We start from the raw sequence: 19,679 nt of genomic DNA, 5'->3' as shown, positions 1-19,679 counted from the left end.
TATTCATTGGCATAAATTTATATGAGCCATTTGAAATGTATACACTGTTTATCTGCTATTCCATTTCATTTCCATGTACAAAATAAACAACTGGCTCTCAGACCAACTCTCATAATTCTAGCTACATGACATTTATCAAATGCACAATAGATATTTGCTGTAATGTTTCCCAAAAAAAAAAAAAAAAACAAAAAAAAAAAAAAAAAAAAAAAAAAAAAAAAAAAGAGTATCGTACCAGTAAATTATAGCAGATGTACATCATGCTGGGACGTGCTACATTTACATCCAAGCTAAACATAAATTTATTCTTCAAAATAATCCAAATAAATCAACATAAATCAGCAGGTCCTTCTACTAAGTGCTGGAGCAGCATGTTTTTCAGATAACCATGCTGCTGTGAATGGCACTATCCAGGTGCTTGCTAAAAACATGACACTGGAAACTCTAGAGGCTTAAAGTCCCACTGAGCCCCTTGAATTTATGTAATCAATCAGTATTTCCTTCCTTGCTCAGCTCAAAGCTACTGAGACCAGACTTAGCAGGTCCTGTTTCAGAGTCTCTGTACAGTGAGCTTCTCGGGCAACTCTGCGAAGGCAATCCCCGGCAATGGAGGAGGACAAGAAGGGCCGAGGACAGTCCTGACAGCCCAGCAGCAAGGACAGGCAAACCCGGCCCAGTGCTGGATAGCTGTAACACTGGGAAAACCAGTACACCTGGGGCAGTAGAGTAGCCAGAACACCACCTTCAGCAAATCTATCTGAGGAGGAGCGAGAGCCTTGAGCTGCTGATTTCAGAAGCTTTGCTGAACCTTTAATCAAGCTCTTTGGTCTTAATGTCATCTCTTCTGGACTGACTGATTTGTCCACTGTCTTCTTACTGTCTGTCTGTTGCGGGGTACTGTTTTGTTTCTTTGTTTTTTCAGTTTGCAACTCAAATCCTGTCAGCTCTAGCTCTGATGTTCGATTGGCCAGAGTTTCCTCAGCAGACTCGGGGCATTCGTGGTCCATTTTGGATGAATCCTTTTCAGCATTAGCCTCTGTAGAAGTCTGATGAGCAACTTTTGCAGAGCAGGACAGGAGAAATGACACACACAGGTCCTCTAAGTCTCTCTGTAGCTCACTCACCAAAAATCTGCAAGCTCCAATCATCATCTCACCTAACGGAGTTTTCTGGAAATCCAAGTTTTCTGCTGAGTGCTCTTCTGTCTCCTTTTCATAGAGACTCAGTCCATCCAGGACCAATTTGTCCAAAATCTGACACTGCCCTCTCCTCTTTCCTTCCTCCTTTGACCTCATTGCTTCTCCACCCTTAGTAAAGCGACATCCACACAGATAATGTAGCACTGGTAGTAACATACCGCTGCTGACATCTTTAATGTGGACAGTTTCTTTTGAATTGCCCTGAGCTTCTCCAAACCCACCTCTCAACAAAGCCCTGAAATACTCAGACCTGATGCCACCTGTGCCCTCAACCCCGGCTACAGCCTCCCTGCAGGCTGGGACCCGGGTCCCGTCATCCAGCAGTAAGAGCAAATCGAAGTTAGAGACGCTGTAAGGGCAGATGTCTGCTAGCCGAGGTTTTTTAGAGGGAGGGGGAGAAACTCTGCCAAAGTTGCTGACTGGCTGTGTTAAAACTGGAATTGTATGTTTTTTGTCAAACTCAGTTTTAATGGTACCTGTGAGAGCAGACAGGCATCCAATCAGGAGAGAGAAGTACAATGAGTGGAGCTGAGAGGTCAGACCTGAATGTGGTGAATTTAACAAGTCAGAAAGCAGTCTTTCACATTCAGTGGGGTGGTCTTCATCCGCATCATCATCGTCATCACAGCTGAGGGGCTGCAGGGCCAAGAGCAGCCCACCACTGTCCAGAAGAAGCTTCTTCAGCAGTGACTTGTTGCTGTTGGAGAAAAAGGTAAAGGTAAAAAAAAATTGGATCACACCTATATGTAGTGTTCATTAAAGTGAATCTATTCTGCATTTCCTTATTCTCTCATCTATACACACTATTAAAATTGTGGATGCTCAGAATAAACATCACATTTCAGTAGGGCTGTCACAGCCTTCTAAACTCCAAATATATGTTGTTTATTTCCAGCAAAATATAAACAAAACAAACAAAAGGGGAAAAACAATTAAAATTTAGATGTAAACAAAAGTTAACAATCTGATCTCACAAGTTCAAAAGTGGTCAAAAAATCATTTTAGAAAACCTTCCGTCGACTCACCGGACATTTGACAAACAAAAGACCTCCCCCACCACGCCTCCCGGTGTGTTCTTAATCCCTTAATTAATGGGAGGGTCTAAACTGAACTAAACCAAAGCAATCATAACAAATCCAAATACAGAATTAACTTAACTATAAATTAATGGATTGATAGAACATAAGATTTACCAAAATCCAGCATAAATGGCCACAACAAAGGCTGCAACGATTTCTCGCGTAACTCAAATAATTCGATTATAAAAAATCCTCGACACAAATTTGTTGCTTCATTTAAACTCTGCAGCGCTCAGGTGTCACAGTGTAACTGCGAGCGTTTCACCCACATTAGCAGCATTGAAGTTCTTTCATTTGGAAAAACGACCCTTTAACAGAGTGGATTATCGCCTCCTCGTGTGTCTGTGTGTTGTGTTGGGTGGGCTGAGAATTTCAGCTGATCCGGAACGGTTTGCTAGCAGGCGCCACTAGCAAAAAAATAAAACTTTACTGGGAAACAGCTGGAGGAGCCCTTCATCAACCACCTGATCAACAAGTGTAAGGAAAGAGAACTTTGTAGCTGCTCCATCCACCACTGTTTGTTTCACACAACAGTACGGAATTTAAAATATGCAGATGAACTGTCAATACCACAAAAGAATTTCTTATCCAATTACACGATTAATTGATGGAATTATCAATAGAACACTCACATTAATAGCTATCGATTACTAAAATAATCGATAGTTGCAGCCCTACATTTCAGTATGCTTTAAAAGTTTATTTTCGGGCTATTTTTTATTGCCATCTCGGTATGGTATTAGAATATCTGGCTGCCCCTAATATGGTCACACAGCTGACCAAGAGGACAGAAGCCCCACCCGCCTGCTCTTCAAGCCTTCTGTTCAGGAGGAGCAGCCAGTCTGAAAAAAATCTGGTTTAAAGGTAGAAGATTTAAAACAGCTCATTTCAGACAGAAGATGAATTGAAGGGACAGCAGCGAGGCCCGGAATCAGATAAATAAGGATTATTTTGAAGTGTGAAGCATGCAAAACTACTCTAATAGAACAAAGTAGAAGAAAGTAGAAATGAAGAAGAAAAAAGAAGAAGCGTGAAATTACTATATTAGTTCTACTTTAAAGTTAATCAGAGACTACTGTCATGACATTTCATATTTTTATATCAAGTGCCATGACTTATAAATGTACATATATAAGTACATTTGTCAGATACAGTATACACCCCTTACTCACCTGCTGATTAATGGCAGAGAGAGTGCACAGTTCATCTTATCTGAGTCGGAGCCTGACAGCATCACATGTGCAAGAACCCCAGAACCAAATCCAGACTCACATTGGACACGCAGGTTATTCAGAAGGGCCACACCTGCAAAGTTAGCACAGAATTACAAACTCTTTACTCTTATATGACAAAGAAAAGGATCCAATATTATATTTGATAAAACAACAGATAGTTCCTGAGACAAATTCTGACCACAAGAAGTGACAAATGCTAGTTGATTTCTCCATGTCAATGTAAAGTTCAAGGTTACCTGTTATGGGTTGCACTCGCTTTTTATTAACCACAGTACCCTTCCTTTATGTATAAATGATTCCAATACAGTAAAATAAGCAGATTTTAAATTTGGGGAAAGGACTAATGCTGCACCTATACTCTCAAATCATATTTAATTACTTAAGTGTACATTATTTAAAACGTGTATATGATTCCATTTATTTTAAGATAAGTCTTCATCTCACCAAGCTGTTTAACTTTAGCTTTCACTCTGTCCGTCTGCCTCTCCCCTCTCTCAAATTCTTCTTCTCTCTGGCAGAGATGGTGGCGAATGAGCGCTACAGAACCCGTTCGGACCAGCGCCTGCAAACAGTTCGGGTTGCAGCTCAGTCGGCAAAGCATACGGAAGCACCTGCTGCTGGGGTCCTGGTGCTGGGTAAGGTAGTAGAGCAAGCCAGACATGATGCCTGAGCTGACCAGAGCAGCACTTGGATCAGTGGAGTGGGAGAAACGTGACAGTAACAGCAGGATGGGAGATTCGGGCGTCCAGGGTTCAGGGTGGTAAGGGTGATGGAAAGCTGATGGGCGGGGCACAGATGGAGGGGTCTCAAGCGTGACCTTAGTCAAAGACGTTGCTGACTGAGCCCGTGGCCTCCGTCTCAGCGGTGACGAAAACTTTGATGGAGAGACAGGTGTTTGGCTTGTTTTAGTGGGAGAGGAGACAGTGGAGGAACTAGGCTGGGTTTGTAGTGTGAGTGTACTGGAACGAAGCAGATCAGTGACTTTCGATGAAGACGTAGAGGACACTGGCGAAGGCTGAGGTGCTTTTTTAGAAGCAGAAGAAACAGTGGGGTTGGGTGAAGAAGAGATTTTAAGACAAGAACTGGAATACAGGTTTGGGGAAGAGGCTTGAGGGGATGAAGATGGTGGAATTTGAAGACTTGCCCAGTCTCCATCAACACTAGAGGAATCCAGAAGGTCCCCCTCAGAAGATATCAAGCCCTCAGACACCAACCAGGACCTGGAGAGCAATGAAGATGCACATAAACAACATAGAACAGAAAAAAAATTGTACACTGGGAAAACTGAGTTTAAAAAGCATTTCCTTTTCCATACCTGAGACTTAAAAAGCTGGATGAACCCTGCTCCCTACCAGTCTCTTCCTTCTTGTGCCCCTCAGGAGGGGGAAAATCGAAGGAATCAAAACAGGAGGAAGGCAGGAGCTCAATGGGGGACGTGTTGGAGGAGAGGCTCACGTCCATCTTCTCGGCCGACAGCTCCTCTCCTCTAGTGAGCTCAACTAGTCGTGCAACAAGAAGAGGAACCAGCCCCAATTCCTGCAGCAGCTCCATGGCAGATTCATCAAAAACAAAGTCTACACAGGCCAGAATAGTTAGCCGGGAAAGTGGATGATTCTGATGAGCAGACAAAAAGCCAATCAGCACCTCCAGTCCACCGCTCTCTTTCACCTTGGCCCGGTTCACTGCCTCTTTGCAGCACAAGCACAGAGCCTTGAGGAAGACTGCTGACTTCATTGGGTCCCTTTTAACCTCCTCAGTGAACTTCTGGATGACCCCCAGTGACCCCACAAGAGGGCGTAGGCAGCCTTGGGAGCACAAGTTGGCTAATGTTTTCAATGCTAAATCTTCAAAAGGTTTACCAGACTCCCCCAATGCCATGACACCAAGCTGAGCAAGGACCCCAGAACGAGACACCTCCCTGGCACATTCAACACCACAGCCCCGGGTCAGCTCATGGAGGGTCCTGAGAGCTGCCCGCCTCAACTCCTGGGGATACTCTGGTGCAATAAGAGGGGCGAGGGTAGATAAGGTCCCTTGAGTGAGCAATGAAAGGCGGTTAGAGGGTGTATCAGAGAGGTAGAGAAGGGCTCGAGCAGCAGACTGCGCGCACTCAAGTTTGGGACTGGCATCTTTCGGTGGAGCAGCTGTGGGGGAGGACGGTGCAGATGAAACAGAAACGCAGAGGAGGAGAAGAGGAACACCACCTGAATGAAAATGAGAAAAAGATTAACGATCAGATGACAAATGAGGCAGATACACAGGTCAAATAACACTTTCCGCAAACATTCACATTAATGGAGCCAATCGCTTAGAACTTTTAATACAAGCTCCACAGTGCACACAAACAAGAAAACAAAACACAGCAAAATGACACTAAAGAAAACCTTCACGACAGGAGGCGGCCTTTGTGTCATCTTTAGATTTAGCAACCTAAATCTAAAGATGACTGTTCTTTTGCTTTGGAGAGATGAGGCTCAAAGAATCAGAAACTTCCTTTAACTCACTTCTTAAAACACTTTTTTATAGACTTGCTTTTACTACAAAAGCCTATCAGGAAGCATTAAAATGCATTTTAAATGCTGAGCTACAAATGGTGCTGTGACACACCGTAGTATGTCAGACCTACCGGCAGAGTGGATGAGCGCAGAGCTCTCTGGATCCATGGCCAGGTTCCCTAAAGCCCGGGCTGCTCGGTTCAGGACTGTCTCCACTGCCACATGTTTCTTCAGGATGTCCACTGAAAGAGGAAATTTTTTTTTTTGTACATAAAATTTGATAAAGATTACAGCAATTTCTAAAAGTATATCTGTATATAAAAGTATACTGTGCTAGCTTAAAGTTAAATCACCACTTACCAACAATATTTATTCCATCAAGCTTACGAACCTGAAATGGTAGGAAAGTGGAAGACATTTTAAATGTGAGTGGCTTTAATAAATAGACTCCTTTATTATTCTTTATCTCACCTCTATTCGTGTCTCCAGCTCAGTGCAGCAGTTGGCCAGGATGCTGAGTGCCAGATCCAGAGTTTTCCTCGAGCACTCTGGGTGTTTAATCAGGTCCAACAGGGGCCGGAGACCACCCTGACTCCTGAATCTGGCAATGCCAGCCTTGCCACCCTTGATGTGTTGCGTCCGGATAGCTACAAGGGCTCGCCACTGAGAGACTTTGAACCTCTTGTCGGTTTCTCTGCCGTAGCCTGAACCTGTCTGGCCCTGTCCCTGGCGTTCAGACCCCGATCCAGGTATGGAGATGTGAGCCAAGCACCAGGTCAAAGAAGACTCTGGTGACGGGTGTCCTTCCCTGGAGGGCGCTCTCGAGTTTTTTCTGTCACCATCCGCAGGTGATGCAGCCATGGTCGCTCTGACCGCGAGGCAACAGGTGTACTTATTGGAATTTTCTTTTCAGCTTAAACAAATATTATAGACACCGTGCGGCATCACTGGACGCTTCCAGTAAAACACTGAGAAATTAAATAACATGTCCTTTCCGCTTAAATATCAACTCCTGAGTTAATTAGTTGTATCTAAAGTTTCCACAAAAATTAAGAGTCTGGTGTGGTAAGAACTACAGATACCAGCATGAAAAAGAAAAGTGGTACCACCTGACACCGCACTCCCCGACGGGAGATGGAGTTCCAATGGCTTCGGTCCGCTCCCTTTAAAACAGGCCTACATCGTAAGAAGGCCAAGCAGAAGTTAATCGACCAAGTGGACGTGTATTTTCTCAGTGTAATATATTTTTTGTACACCAAATGGCAAATTAAATCTCTATTTTATCAATGTTTTGTTACCAGTGGCCGAATAATTTTTGGGAAACAAACTGCAATCGAGTGGGTTAGCCGCTAACGCCATCTTTAGCCAAACAACAAAACAGGGTCGACCGAGGGAGGGAGCAGGGAGTGAAGAGGTGGGTCGGTTACAAATACTCTGGGATGTGTAGTTCGAATTTGTTACCGCTCAGCTCCCGCTCGTGCAGGTCCTCCTTGTGAAAAACCACATCACCCGTGATAGCGATAAATCGCAGCTTACATTAAACGAGTCAAAGGGTTTAGGGATTGTAGTTCATACGGTTGTCCAGAATCCCAAAAAAGACCGGTCGAATCAAACATTACAAACTACAATTTCCAAGCTGCCGAGCGACGTTGTTATAGTCATCGTTTTTTTCGACGCGAAAGAGCGCATCGGTGCCTCTTGGAGGTTGTTAAATTCCGCGATAGACACACCGCTTGTAAATAAAAACAACTTTAACTGTAATGGTTGTGTTTTTAACAAGATGGAGGTAATCGAGACAATTGTGATACAAAACCCTGAAGTAGAAGGAAAGGAAACGGTCGTGTCCAGTGTGGATTCGGATAAAACAAAAACAGGTTAGTGCTCAGCAGGGGCGTTTCCAGGATTTTTTCTTGTATGGGATGGGATAGAAGGGAGGGGGACAAGTATGACAAGAACAACAACAAACATGTGGCATGGTTTTCAGTCTCGTGTGCAGCCCCGTGACCTGATATAAAGATGTATTACATTAAAAGAAGCTCTGCACAAAGTTTGTATTGAATAGCTGCTTTGCAAAGTGGCAAAATCAGCATTTACACCCTTTCACTGAAGGAAGTCACTTACCTAAGTAATCGTACAAACATACTTAAAGTACCTACAATAAAGATACTTAATGTAATGCTTAACACAGAATCATATGCATTATTTGATGTGCAATGTTGCAGCTGGATATTTTAATGGTTGGATTTGTTACATATAATACAGTAAAATATGTTAGCAGATTAATATCTTAAAATCAATAAAATAATAAGTAACTAAAGCTTTAGAATAATTGATATTAAAGAACAGTATATACATCCAAAATGTAGCGAAGTAGTGGAAAGTACCATAACACCGAAATACTGAATTATACTTGTACTCATCCAGTGGTGTTAGGCGTTTTCAGAATAACTGTACTCTAGTCCAATGGCCTGTCCAATAGTGGGGACCAATCATATCTCAAGTGGGGCCATCTCCCGCCCACCCCCCCCACCCCCCGGTACTTAGCCTGATAAGGTGTCATCCACTCAGATGATGCAGAGATTATCCTGTGAAGTCAAACACTTTGACTTCACAGGACAATATACAAGGTCATTTATAAGACATTATGTGGTAAATTAATTTAGGTGTTCATCTATACAGGCTGCGTCAAATCAAACAAAACAAAAAAGCAATATTAAACATATATCTGATGATCTGCCTTTGTTTTTCCATTCCTAGAATTTATCTGGACGGTGCAGGCTACATGGCATCTTGTCAATACCCGGCTTGAAATGGATCAGGCCTTTGACCAGCCAGTGTGCAAAAAAAAGAAACTCTGGGAAATGGTGGCAGAGAAGGTCAATGCCAAACTGAGGGAATCAGAGGTCACAGATGTCACTGTGAAGGCGTACGAATGTGATCTCAAGTGGAGAAACATGCTGGCCACATACAGAAAAAACACAGAGAGGGCCAAGAGGCTGGGAGTGGCCAGCATCCACTGGGAGTTCTTCAAGTCCATGCACGATGTCCTGGGTAAGAGCAGGGAGGAGATCGAAGCCCAGCGCAGGGCCAAGCTCAGTGGAACCAGAGTGGGCAGAGCCATAGCCAGCAAGAGGTTTACCCCTATCCTCCCTACACCTCCTGTGACAGCTGCTCCCTGCCCCTCCAGGCCTCCACAGGATGTCCTGCAGCTGTACATGGAGCTACAGGAGAGAAAGATGAACATGTGGGCGCAGCAGAAAGCACTGGAAGAGCGGAAAATAGAGGCCATCAATAACCTGGCCCAAGCCATCTCCAGCCTCGCTCAGAAGAACAGCGCACAGACACCAAAGGATGGACATTAAGCCTTCCAAGATACTGCATGTAGAGAACAGTTTGTTTTCAGTGTCTGATGTTTTTAGATTAGTTATGCTGTCACTTTTTTTACTGTTACAGTTTATAGAGTAGATTGGATTAGCAGGTGTAGCAGAAAGACAGAATTTGTATCTCCAAATAACAGGAGACATATGGTATGAGGACACGGACTCACTTTTAACACAGCAGGCAGATTACATTTCTCTTTCAACCTGTCTTCTTTTTCTTTTGGCGCTCCAAATGATGTAAGAATCTTTTATTTTTATACCAAAATAAAAAAGTTGGATGAAGTTGGAAAGCAAGAAACTGGCACACACCAATGAGCCATCCACCCCCACCTGTTTTATCAAACAACTGTATGTGAATAAACTAAAGCAACCAAGAACAGGCTAAATGCAGTCAAATACAATACAGATATCAGTAATGGTATTAATATAAACACTGGTATAAATGTTAATGTATTAATATGATACTCTTTTTTTATAACTCTGCTGTCTCTTTCATATTTTTTATGCTGAAAACTTCAGTTTTATGAGAATAGCAATTAGTAGTAGTGGTAACAATGCAGTGCAACGGTGCTAACCACTGCACAGTAGCAAAGTCACCTCATAGCAATAAGGTCTTGGTTATCTATTACCTTTTTATCACAGAGAACAGTACATAAAATACTCAGTCAACCCTGTGCATCTTCTTATTGGAACACATATGATAAAATTATTCTAATATAACAACTCACTCAAGCTAGAGGTGATATGTAGAGGAAAATCCTAAGACTGAAGCACCTGGTAGATGATGAGTGTGAGAGACTGCAAGGGCTCTAAATGATGAAAGAAGTGTGACAGCATTTTGTCATTATAATGTGAAGATGCCTTCATGACAACATGTTTCGTACTGTTGTGGTTTCTGAACTTTAAATTTTAGGGCTCTTTTTTTTTTTTAGGTCTTCATGGCCAAGGTATTTGAGGCCCCAGCTGCCTGATTTGAACATGAAAAAGAATTGTTATAATAAATTAACTTCTTTTTGGCAAGATGATTAAGAGAAAGCTTCTTTCAGCTGCTCCCCTTATTCACAAAGTTATCACCACAGCAGATGGATCCACATATTTGGGAGATTCTTACACTGAATGCTGCTCCTGATAACCTTCCCTCCGGGTTTTCTGTCTCCTCCCCAACCTTGAAGCACAGATCTTTTGTGTGCTAGGTAAATGTGTTAGCACTGCACTATGGAACCAGCAAAATGATTATGAATGAAAATAAAATAAGTTTGTGATGAATTAGTTCTGCGTAACATAAAGTTGCAATAATCTGAATTAATGAAAATTTATTTATCTTGTCACATTAAGACTGGCTGCTCCCTCCATGCCTGTTAGGTTTGTACTTTTGGGCTTCCCTTTGTAACATTGTTTTCAATGCATAGACCAGTGGATAAAAAAAAATATACATGTCCACCTTCACATCACCCAGTGGGTAATGAAGAGCTGGGTTAATGGGCTTAATGGGCTATACTTTGAATGCAACGTGATGTTTATCTTATCAACTGTGGTCTCATTTATGTCAAAAAAGAGGAAAAAGCCGGGCATGCACTATACCTCAGTTTTTTCAGCTAGACCCAGCCCTTAATAAAATACTAAATGCCCAGGATTGGACCATTGTTACATTCTCCAAACTTAGCAAGGCTGAAAACATTCAAAAAGCCAGGATCATGAGCACAAGTGAATAAGTTTATTAACAAATTGAAATGTTCATGGATTTCCAGGATTAAAGTTTTTAAACAGAAAATCTGTAATGGAGTCACGTCTGCGTACACCCTCATCATCCACCTCTACTTCTCCCTCTTGAGTTATGGATTCCTCCTTCTCTCCTTGAACCACCTGTCCTAGCTCCAGAAACACATTATGCAACACACAGGCGGTCAGCACAACAGCTCTGGCTCGGTCATAGTTTCCAATATCCAGATACCTGAGCCTTTGAAACCTGGCTCTAAGATTGGCAACAGCCTGATCTAGGATCTGAAAATGCTCCTCCAGTGTCTTGTTAAAGAGCTCCTCTCTTGGTCCAAGACTTCCTGTGTACGGGGTTAAAATCTGATCAGTGAGTGGGTAACCAGGTCTGGCTACAAGGCAGGAGCCAGGAGGCATGAGCTCAGGGTGCTGTTTAAGTTTGTCTCTCAGAGCCCTTCCTCTGTCCACATCTGATCCTTTACTGATTCTGCAGTGTAGGAACCGGCCTCTAATGTCACACACAAGCTCAAGGTTTAACCAAGAGTCAGGATGGGCCTCCATCTTCATTCTCTTCACCTCCGGTACTGTGCTCTCTACATCATGTTTCCCTATAGGCAGGCGGATAAGGATCCGGGTGTGTCCCAACACTCCCAGGACCTGAGGAACATCTTGTCCTCCTTCCTCTTTTCCTAGTAGACTGGACAAAGGGAAAAGTGCCTCTACAGCCTCTTTGCCTGAGAACAGAGAGAAAAATACCACCCCCATTACCATCAATGCTCTTTTCTGCACTCATTAATGATCCAACTAATTAACGCACCCACTGGCCATGTGATGTGCCTCTCCTCCAGCATGTTCATGCACTGGCAGAAAGAAAAGAAGATCCTGTGGATGTTTCCTTTCTCCAGCTGGAAGCGGCGAGACACAGTGCGGTAGCTGACTCGCTCGGACAGCAACGTGAGAGACAGGAGGACAGTGTGGGACATGGATAAGCGAGCCCGTCCAGCCATTCGTGTCCTGGATTTTGAGCTATGAAGCAGGTCTGAGATGTACTGGTAAAATACAGAGATACACAAAATACAAAATTATTTAACAGAAATTTACCCATTTTCTCTTTTTCCAGCTCCTGAGGATCTGATGCGTTTCTATTTGGATGTCAGTCAAATCTCGTAAATTTAAAAAATAGTATTTTCCACCTCTTATTGATGAGATGAGGTGAATCATCATCACCAGAATAAGCAGCAATGACAAATATATGAGGTGCAGCACGTGCAATGCAAACAACTGGTTTAAAATAGTTAATCTTTTTTTAATACTAATTTATAACTGTAAAATATTTCTTAGAGGACTACAGGAAAACTAAAGCCAGGTAATTACCTTAATTGCTGGACTGTCCACGGTATCAACCCACTCCTGGGACTCTACAGCCTCCTCTTCCCTCTCTTCCTCCTGCTCAGGTGGACTGGATGCTGTTGCTGTGTGTAAAACTTGGGGCCCCACCTGATTCTGCAGTAACTGTACGTAAATAGTAGTAGTAGTAGTAGTAGTAGTCGGAGGAGGAGGAGGCTGCTTTTCTAGTTTTGCCAGGAGCTGTGCCTCCAGGATCTCCTCCACCGCCTGGTCCAGCCTGTGCTCCAGCTCGCCCGCAGACAGAGGCTGCCACTCCCGCTCTACCATGTCCAACACGGCCCTGCCCGCCGATAAAACACATTCACAGGCGTCCATTTTTTTTTTTTTTTTTTAACCGTCGACAGATTAACAAGATGTTTTCAGGTAATATTAGCCCAACAGAGGTCACTAGTCCTTTCAAGGAGTCGCAAACCCGTGTGTTGTTAGCACGATGCTAATATAGCCGGCCGGCTGGCTAGCTAGCTAATGTTTGCTGCCTTCAGATACAGTCGGAACTTTGGCAGACTCAAGTAGAATACAGTGAGACGTTGAGGGACAGTGAGCGCACAACAGTTTTTATATGTAGTCATTAATTTTTTAAAAATTGTTTTGGCCCTTATTAAAAGTTTCCTCCTCCATAACAGCGGAGTGTGTGTGGTATTTAAAAAATTCTTGTATTTTGGAGCATTTTTAATTCAATGATCTAATATGATTGGCTGTGTGGTACAGATCATCCAAGTAGTTTGTTTCAGTTTTTGTGGGTTTATTAAGAAAACAAACATGGTAGCTGCTAAAACGCCAAAATAGTGGCTTCAAAATTCACAGTCTAAAACCAATACAGTAGCTGTAGCCAACTTTTATACCACTTGTTTACAGATAACTTAAAACTGTACAAAAACAACAGTACACAGAGGTGAAAAACAATTATTTTAATGTTAAACCAGTTACAAGTGCATCTTTGATTATCACATCCCACTGTTTAACAGCCTCAATTTTCAAATATGCTTTTAAATGTAACATTAAACAACTCCTTTTCCACACCCACCAGGCCATAATATTCTCTTCTTGTAATAACGGACACATTTTTTAAATTCATTTTTTTAATTAATAATAATAATAATAATAATATTTTTTTAATTATTATTTCTAGATCATGAGACCCAGTGTTATACCATAATGTGAAGTTTTGATGTGCAGAAGTGTTTATTTCTAATACATCTTTAAATTTTTGAAAATAATACACATTATGGTATTAACAGTGTAAAATACAGCACAAACTGCAGCTTGACATAAATGAGCAATGGTTCTGGGATAAATTAGTCAAAATAAGCAGCCAGGCACAACTCATAATTTCATCACAACATGTCACCTCCCCATTTCAAACTGCTAAGCAATTCGGGCCACCAATTTAGATCACAGGCTACAACCAATCACTGATGAGGAAAGATGAAGAAGTCCTCACCAACATTAGGAAGGTAAAGGTAAGGAATAATTACCACAAATGAAATCTTGATTGCTGAAGATATGTACTGAAGATCCGAACGAGTCATTCAGTCTCAGTAACTTCTGAGAGCAGCTGCAGTATGAGAACTGCAAATACAGCTCTTACAGGGTACCAAGAATTGTTCATCTGAATACCAGATCATCTGCCAAAAAGTGAGTTCTTTTTTATTTTAGCATAATATTATTCAAAAGTTCTTGAAACACAGAGAGTAACTTAGGTATTCACAAACTACGAGCTATTGCAGCAACACATCCAGGCCAACGACCAAAAAAATAAACATAGTCAAAAAAAAAAAAAAGTTAATCCTAGTAATAGTTGAATAAAGAAACACACAAACATAAAAAAATGTGTCAACCCCCACTCTGAAGCCAGCAAATCAAAGAACACAAGTAAGGCAGTCAGCCTTACTCCAAATAAACTAGAATCCATTAAATACGAGGTACAATTATTCATGTTCAGCCTCTACCGATCCCATGGATGACTGACAGTGTCGTGACAAGTCCGTCAGGTATCTCAGTGGGGCCTTTTGTGAAATTATCAATTTATCTAGCATGCGCTCACCGATTTCAGAACAAATGAACCATTTTGAAGCACCCTCACATTTACACCAAGGGGAATCCGCTTTTGAAAATGTTTACGCCCAGCTGAAGATCGGTCGTCGGCAAGATAAAACTTCCCCCGCTGAGGGATCACTTCCCAAAAATTCAACCCCTCCCTTCGACCCCCTGTATGTCCCTCTCATTTCCCTGCCCCGAGCTCACTGTACAGCCTGCTCGTTGGCTGTGCTGCCTGAATCCTGGGGCTTCATGACATCAGGGAGCTCCGGGGGAGTGGAGAAGGGCTCAATCCTCAGCTGTTCAAATGAATCATCTGGGACAGAAAGTTAAAAGAAAAAAAAAACAAAAAAAAACAAAGCAAGACAAAAGAGATATTAGATTTTGGAAAGAGGTCAGAGTGACATGAAAAGAGATCCCACAAGACCCAAAGAAGTTTACACATTTGTATCCAGTGGGACCTGAATTTGAAAACTACTGTTTTTCAAATACCAAAAAGATAAACCGCATTGTTTTGGACAGACTCTCAAACCAAATGTTGAACACTGGATAACACAAGTGATTTTGCTTCTTCCACTGGAAAAAAAAAAAACTCAAGATATACTGAAGGACAAAGAAAACCTATTTGAAAAGTTCTGGGAACCTTTTCTCATACCTGTCAACATGCATGTCTTCCCCATTTTTCTCTCATATTATAAAAAAATTTCCTGGGCAGTCTCATAATTTTGCTGTTTCTCTCAGGAAACTCGCATAACCTGCTCAACCCTCAAACTTTACCATGAAAAACTGGAATTAACCGGTCACTAAGTTTTGAATCTTCATCTAACTTTGCTCAAGTTGTCAGAATTTCTATGGCATGCACACACAGTCCACACTCTAAACATAATTTCAACCCATCTGTCAGCACAACCAGGAAACCCGATACAAAGGATGTGCTTCGCTCATCTCTGCACAGACACTGCAGCTGAATTCTGAATGAATTTGCTGTCATCTTGTTTTGTTTTTTATCATTTCGGCTCTCTTTGCTGCAAAGACACAGTAAAAACACAAAAAATAAATAATGTTGAGTTCAGCCATTTGCATAACTATTCAGATGTGTATGGCATGGAGTTGCTAGGTTGGACAGATATTAAATGAGTCAAGTTTCCTGAGTTAATAACGCTTAACTGAAACCCTGTAGAAATACAAACAATGCAGCTTTCCAATTGCAGACAGCAAGTTGCAACCATTTTCTTCCAAATGATCAGACTTGGAAGAGGTTGTAGCCCGTGTATGGTTTGAAAGAGGATGACATACTACAAACATTTACAATTTAGGCAGCATACTGTCACTAAAATCAATTCAAACCACTGCTCTCCCACTGGTTATGGCAGGAACCTTGTCCTATTTAACTTTATTTGGGAAAGTATAACAGTGAAGTAATTAAATCAAAATGACTTCACACGAGTGGGCTGATGAATATGCTACAACAAAATCACAAACTCAGATTTTGACATCTAAATGTTGGCAGTTATGTTTTCTGAATTTTTATGCATCAAAGCAGCAAGTTGCTTAATGTAAACCATGCAGAATTTATTGTGATATCTTCTGAAATGACACAGGATTCTGTTTTTGAGTTAGTGAACTGCCATATTTTGATCAACAGAACCATATTTTGTTTTTTTAGTGTTTTGTTTTCTGTTAAACAAAAATTGAAAACTTATAGAAAACATGCAAATAAAAAAGGAAACAAAATCAAAAACTAAACCCGAGGCGAATTACTCACCACTCAGACGAAAAGCTAATCCCACCGTGGCCGGGGCCTGAGGCCGGGCTGTCTGATTTGTAAAGCCGCAATTTCCAAGAGTCTGACTGTCATTAAGCAGCACGTCATCCTGAAGAAGAAAAGGCCACAAGAAACACAGAGATTCAGAGATTCATGGGATCAAGATGCCAGGAAAGAAAAAAATGGTGTGGTCTCATTGTGATGTGAAGAGTGCTTGTACTGAACTAAAAGCCACAAAGAAAAAATAAAAAAGCCCAATGATGATTTCAGACAAAAAACTTAAGCAAAGCGAAGCTTCCCTACAAGCTGAAAGAAAAATATTTAAACCTTGCAAAAGGCTTTGCTTGGTGTGTTTTTTTTAATGAAAGCTGAGATTCTCCTGACACACTGACAATCAGAAATGGAGGGCAAGCTTCTTGTTGCTCACACTGACTCAACTTCACTTTTATATTGTGAGAAAATGAGAAATGAGAGCGCTTGGAGAAAAGTGAGTGAAATTAGGACTTCCTCCTAAGTTTTGAAAACATGTTAGTGTAACCTGATTTCAGCTATAAGCTGTACTTCTGCTCCTGTCCTTTTAGACCTAACTATCTGAGGGCAGACTGCAAGTAACATAAGCCAAAACTTTGCTTCATGTTTGATGACAACAGCTTTAGGTGTCAAGTGAATTAAAAGTGGGTATTATAGCTGCAGAGAGATTATTTAACCTTATAAAGCCTCTGATCTTCAGGTGCCCTCTTTAAAATACCCTCCACAATGCGCTTCAGTTCGTAGACTGTGGTGGATTCTTTGGCATCTGTGAAGATGGTCGTCTTGTGACGTCGGATCATTAGGAACACATCCTAAAGTGGGATGAAGTGTGGAGGAAAGAGAGGAAATGAAACACTCACGGATTAAGGTCTTACATCAGCACAAATTTTTACTGCTGACCTCTCAAACATGCTGTAACCCTAATTCACACACAGAAACACATTTCCTGTCTTATTAAGGAATTATGTTCAATTCTGTTTTCTGAGCATTCATGTCAGTTACTTCTTGTCTCTGTAGATCCTACAGAAAGTGTCAAATGCCATCACCAGATAGATTTATCATGTAGGCAAAAGCAGGGAGACATATCTGTCCAACATAACAGATATGTAACCTCAGTCTTATCACACCGTGTACAGGCATCATTAATAAACGTACAGATGCAGAGGTAACACTGCTGGTTAAAGTTTGAGAAAAATCAGACTGGAGGTAGATGGGCGTTTATGAACTGAAACAGTCTCTGCTAACCAGGTTATTCTGTGTGGGAACATTTTAGTAACTTTATGAGTCACTTCTCCACACCTCACGGTTTAAAGAGCCACAACGACACTTTGGTTAGCTAAGGCAGTTTTAGCCAAAGCTTTAACCATCTGTTAGCGCCAGCTATAGCGGCTTCCTACATATACTGGCTTTACAAACTTGAACTCTTAAGTAGACACTTTGTCTTTAAACTCCTCTAATTTCTAAAACAAACTCCCCTGACTCTAACCAACCATTTTAATCTAAGTTCTGGCACACATGACAGCGTTAGCTGACAACTTCAGCTAGTTAGCATCTACGCGGCTAGCTGGCTATATGATCGAAAACTAATTTGGATGATTTATTTCGAGCCACAGTCCTGTCTCTAACCTTTGATCTGACCCCACTGTGCTTAACTTGCAATCAATTTGGTGACTATAAAAGCAACGAGCGACCGTGAGCTGCTGTCTTCACCAACGTAGGAGAAGCTAGCCAATGCTAGTACAGTTTAGCTAAACAAAGACACTCTCCCTGGAGCGGCCGCTTTGTGACCAGCTTATCTCAGATGCTCAAATCAGACATTTTACCGCTCAGGGGAAGGTTTGCCAGCTAACCAAGAGTAGGGTTTGGGTAGTCAACAAACCACTATATTCTGAGCTGTATGTGTTTTCATCACTCACCATTTCTTGCGGTTGGCTGCACACAGTAAGGGGGGAGAAAAACTGCACCGCACAGCGACAACTGTGAGCTCAGAGCCGCATCAGGCAGCCACAGCTTTAGCTCCACCATCCACCAGCTGAGGGCACCGCACAGCGCCCTCACCGCGAAAATAGACATGTGACGCTTTCATTCTGAATTCTCAAAGTTAATCAGATGTCCCGTTTTGTGTACGGCTGCACCACATTTTTATCCCACATCGGGACAGCTTTACAAAAGTCAACACATGAGTCGTAGCATGAACACTGAAACCCACAGATCAGGGATGTCAGACTCATTTACACCATAGGCCACATACAGCCCACTTGGTCCAGTGAAACTCCCCTTTGTGTCAGGGTAAAGACAATTAACCACACATATGATCCGAAATATATTGATAAAAATAAAAAGAAGTGCAATTTCAAAAATAAAAGTCATGTTGTTGGAGCAAATGAAAGAAATCTGTCAGCAGGACTCTTTGGGCTTAAACTGTAAGAAATAATTGTGTATAGCCCAAGTTCTGGTGCTTCACTGCCCAGACTGTCCTGTAATTATAAAACGTCACAATTTTTTTAATTCACAGAAAATGTCCTATTGTTAAAAAAATAAAATTCTAACTTTTGTCATTTATCTATTACTTAATTATTTGGTGTGGAATGAATGGCCATGGGTGAGGTTTTAATCAGTGTAAAAAGCTGTAAAACTTATGAAAATAATTAAAAGTCTAAAATTTATGCCCCCCTTCACGTCCAGTGGGCCAGACTGGAGTCTTTGTCAGGTGGATTCTGGTCCCCAGACCTTATGTTTGAGTCAATATAATTAGAAAGACTATCCCATTAGATCATTAAAAAAAAGTTACGCTTCCATCTATGCTTATAGAAGTTGGGAAGATTGTGTTGAAATATAATGTTGATTGTAAAAACTGTAAAGATTGTTTGTGTGTCTCTATGAAGTTAAATAAAATTTAAGCCCATCTCCAGCCTAATGTGTCACACACAACAGTTTGCTCCTTTAGTTTGTTGGTAGGTCAAGGAAAAAGGACAATTTTTTTTTTCTGATCTCACAAGAAGCTTCCTCCTATTGAACTCAGCACTAGTGAGTTTTGTAATTTCCACGTTTTAAACCATCTTCATCATGCCTCCTTCCTTTCAGAGACAGACGATGGTGAGTAGGATGATTTGGTTTTCCGTCTTGACATTTACGACAGTCGGCAGTGTCTAAAAAAAAGTGACACAGAAAACAAACACTTCTCTTTACTGTAAAATAAGAATAGCAGAAGTGTTTATTCAGGAAGTGAGCTGTAGGCTCATCAACTGATTGGTGAAAGTTGTGTGAAATTCAGCTGTTTATTATTACAAAAAGGATTTTTTTTCTTTAACTTTGTTTTGCATAAGTTAAAATTGCCTG

The 19,679-nt window shown here is 41.5% G+C and overlaps 4 protein-coding genes across 4 annotated transcripts; 1 reads left to right on the top strand and 3 right to left on the bottom strand.

The window, feature by feature from the left end:
• Window positions 1-229: 229 nt before the first annotated feature.
• Window positions 230-7,697, bottom strand: armc5 (armadillo repeat containing 5). The gene is made up of 7 exons (XM_030736334.1): window positions 6,480-7,697; window positions 6,369-6,399; window positions 6,140-6,250; window positions 4,829-5,717; window positions 3,958-4,733; window positions 3,451-3,583; window positions 230-1,896 (listed from the first exon to the last, which is right to left on the bottom strand). Exons 1-7 carry the CDS (start codon window positions 6,867-6,869, stop codon window positions 510-512), a joined length of 3,717 nt encoding a protein of 1,238 aa, XP_030592194.1. The 5' UTR covers window positions 6,870-7,697; the 3' UTR covers window positions 230-509.
• Window positions 7,437-9,670, top strand: LOC115784931 (uncharacterized). Its single transcript, XM_030736336.1, has 2 exons — window positions 7,437-7,882; window positions 8,766-9,670. Exons 1-2 carry the CDS (start codon window positions 7,789-7,791, stop codon window positions 9,368-9,370), a joined length of 699 nt encoding a protein of 232 aa, XP_030592196.1. The 5' UTR covers window positions 7,437-7,788; the 3' UTR covers window positions 9,371-9,670.
• A 1,422-nt stretch (window positions 9,671-11,092) lies between these two features.
• LOC115784930 (uncharacterized) lies at window positions 11,093-12,974 on the bottom strand. The gene is made up of 3 exons (XM_030736335.1): window positions 12,476-12,974; window positions 11,919-12,150; window positions 11,093-11,835 (listed from the first exon to the last, which is right to left on the bottom strand). Exons 1-3 carry the CDS (start codon window positions 12,821-12,823, stop codon window positions 11,123-11,125), a joined length of 1,293 nt encoding a protein of 430 aa, XP_030592195.1. The 5' UTR covers window positions 12,824-12,974; the 3' UTR covers window positions 11,093-11,122.
• Window positions 12,975-13,401: 427 nt separating this feature from the next.
• elob (elongin B) lies at window positions 13,402-18,428 on the bottom strand. The gene is given in 5 exon segments (XM_030736246.1): window positions 13,402-14,861; window positions 16,311-16,419; window positions 17,018-17,152; window positions 18,257-18,286; window positions 18,288-18,428. Coding segments are annotated over 5 exon segments (513 nt in total). The 5' UTR covers window positions 18,414-18,428; the 3' UTR covers window positions 13,402-14,748.
• Between the last annotated feature and the right edge of the window lie 1,251 nt (window positions 18,429-19,679).

The sequence above is a fragment of the Archocentrus centrarchus genome, chromosome 8, assembly GCF_007364275.1.
Source record: "Archocentrus centrarchus isolate MPI-CPG fArcCen1 chromosome 8, fArcCen1, whole genome shotgun sequence".
Lineage (NCBI taxonomy): Eukaryota > Metazoa > Chordata > Actinopteri > Cichliformes > Cichlidae > Archocentrus > Archocentrus centrarchus.
This window is presented reverse-complemented; position numbering and strand designations above follow the sequence as displayed.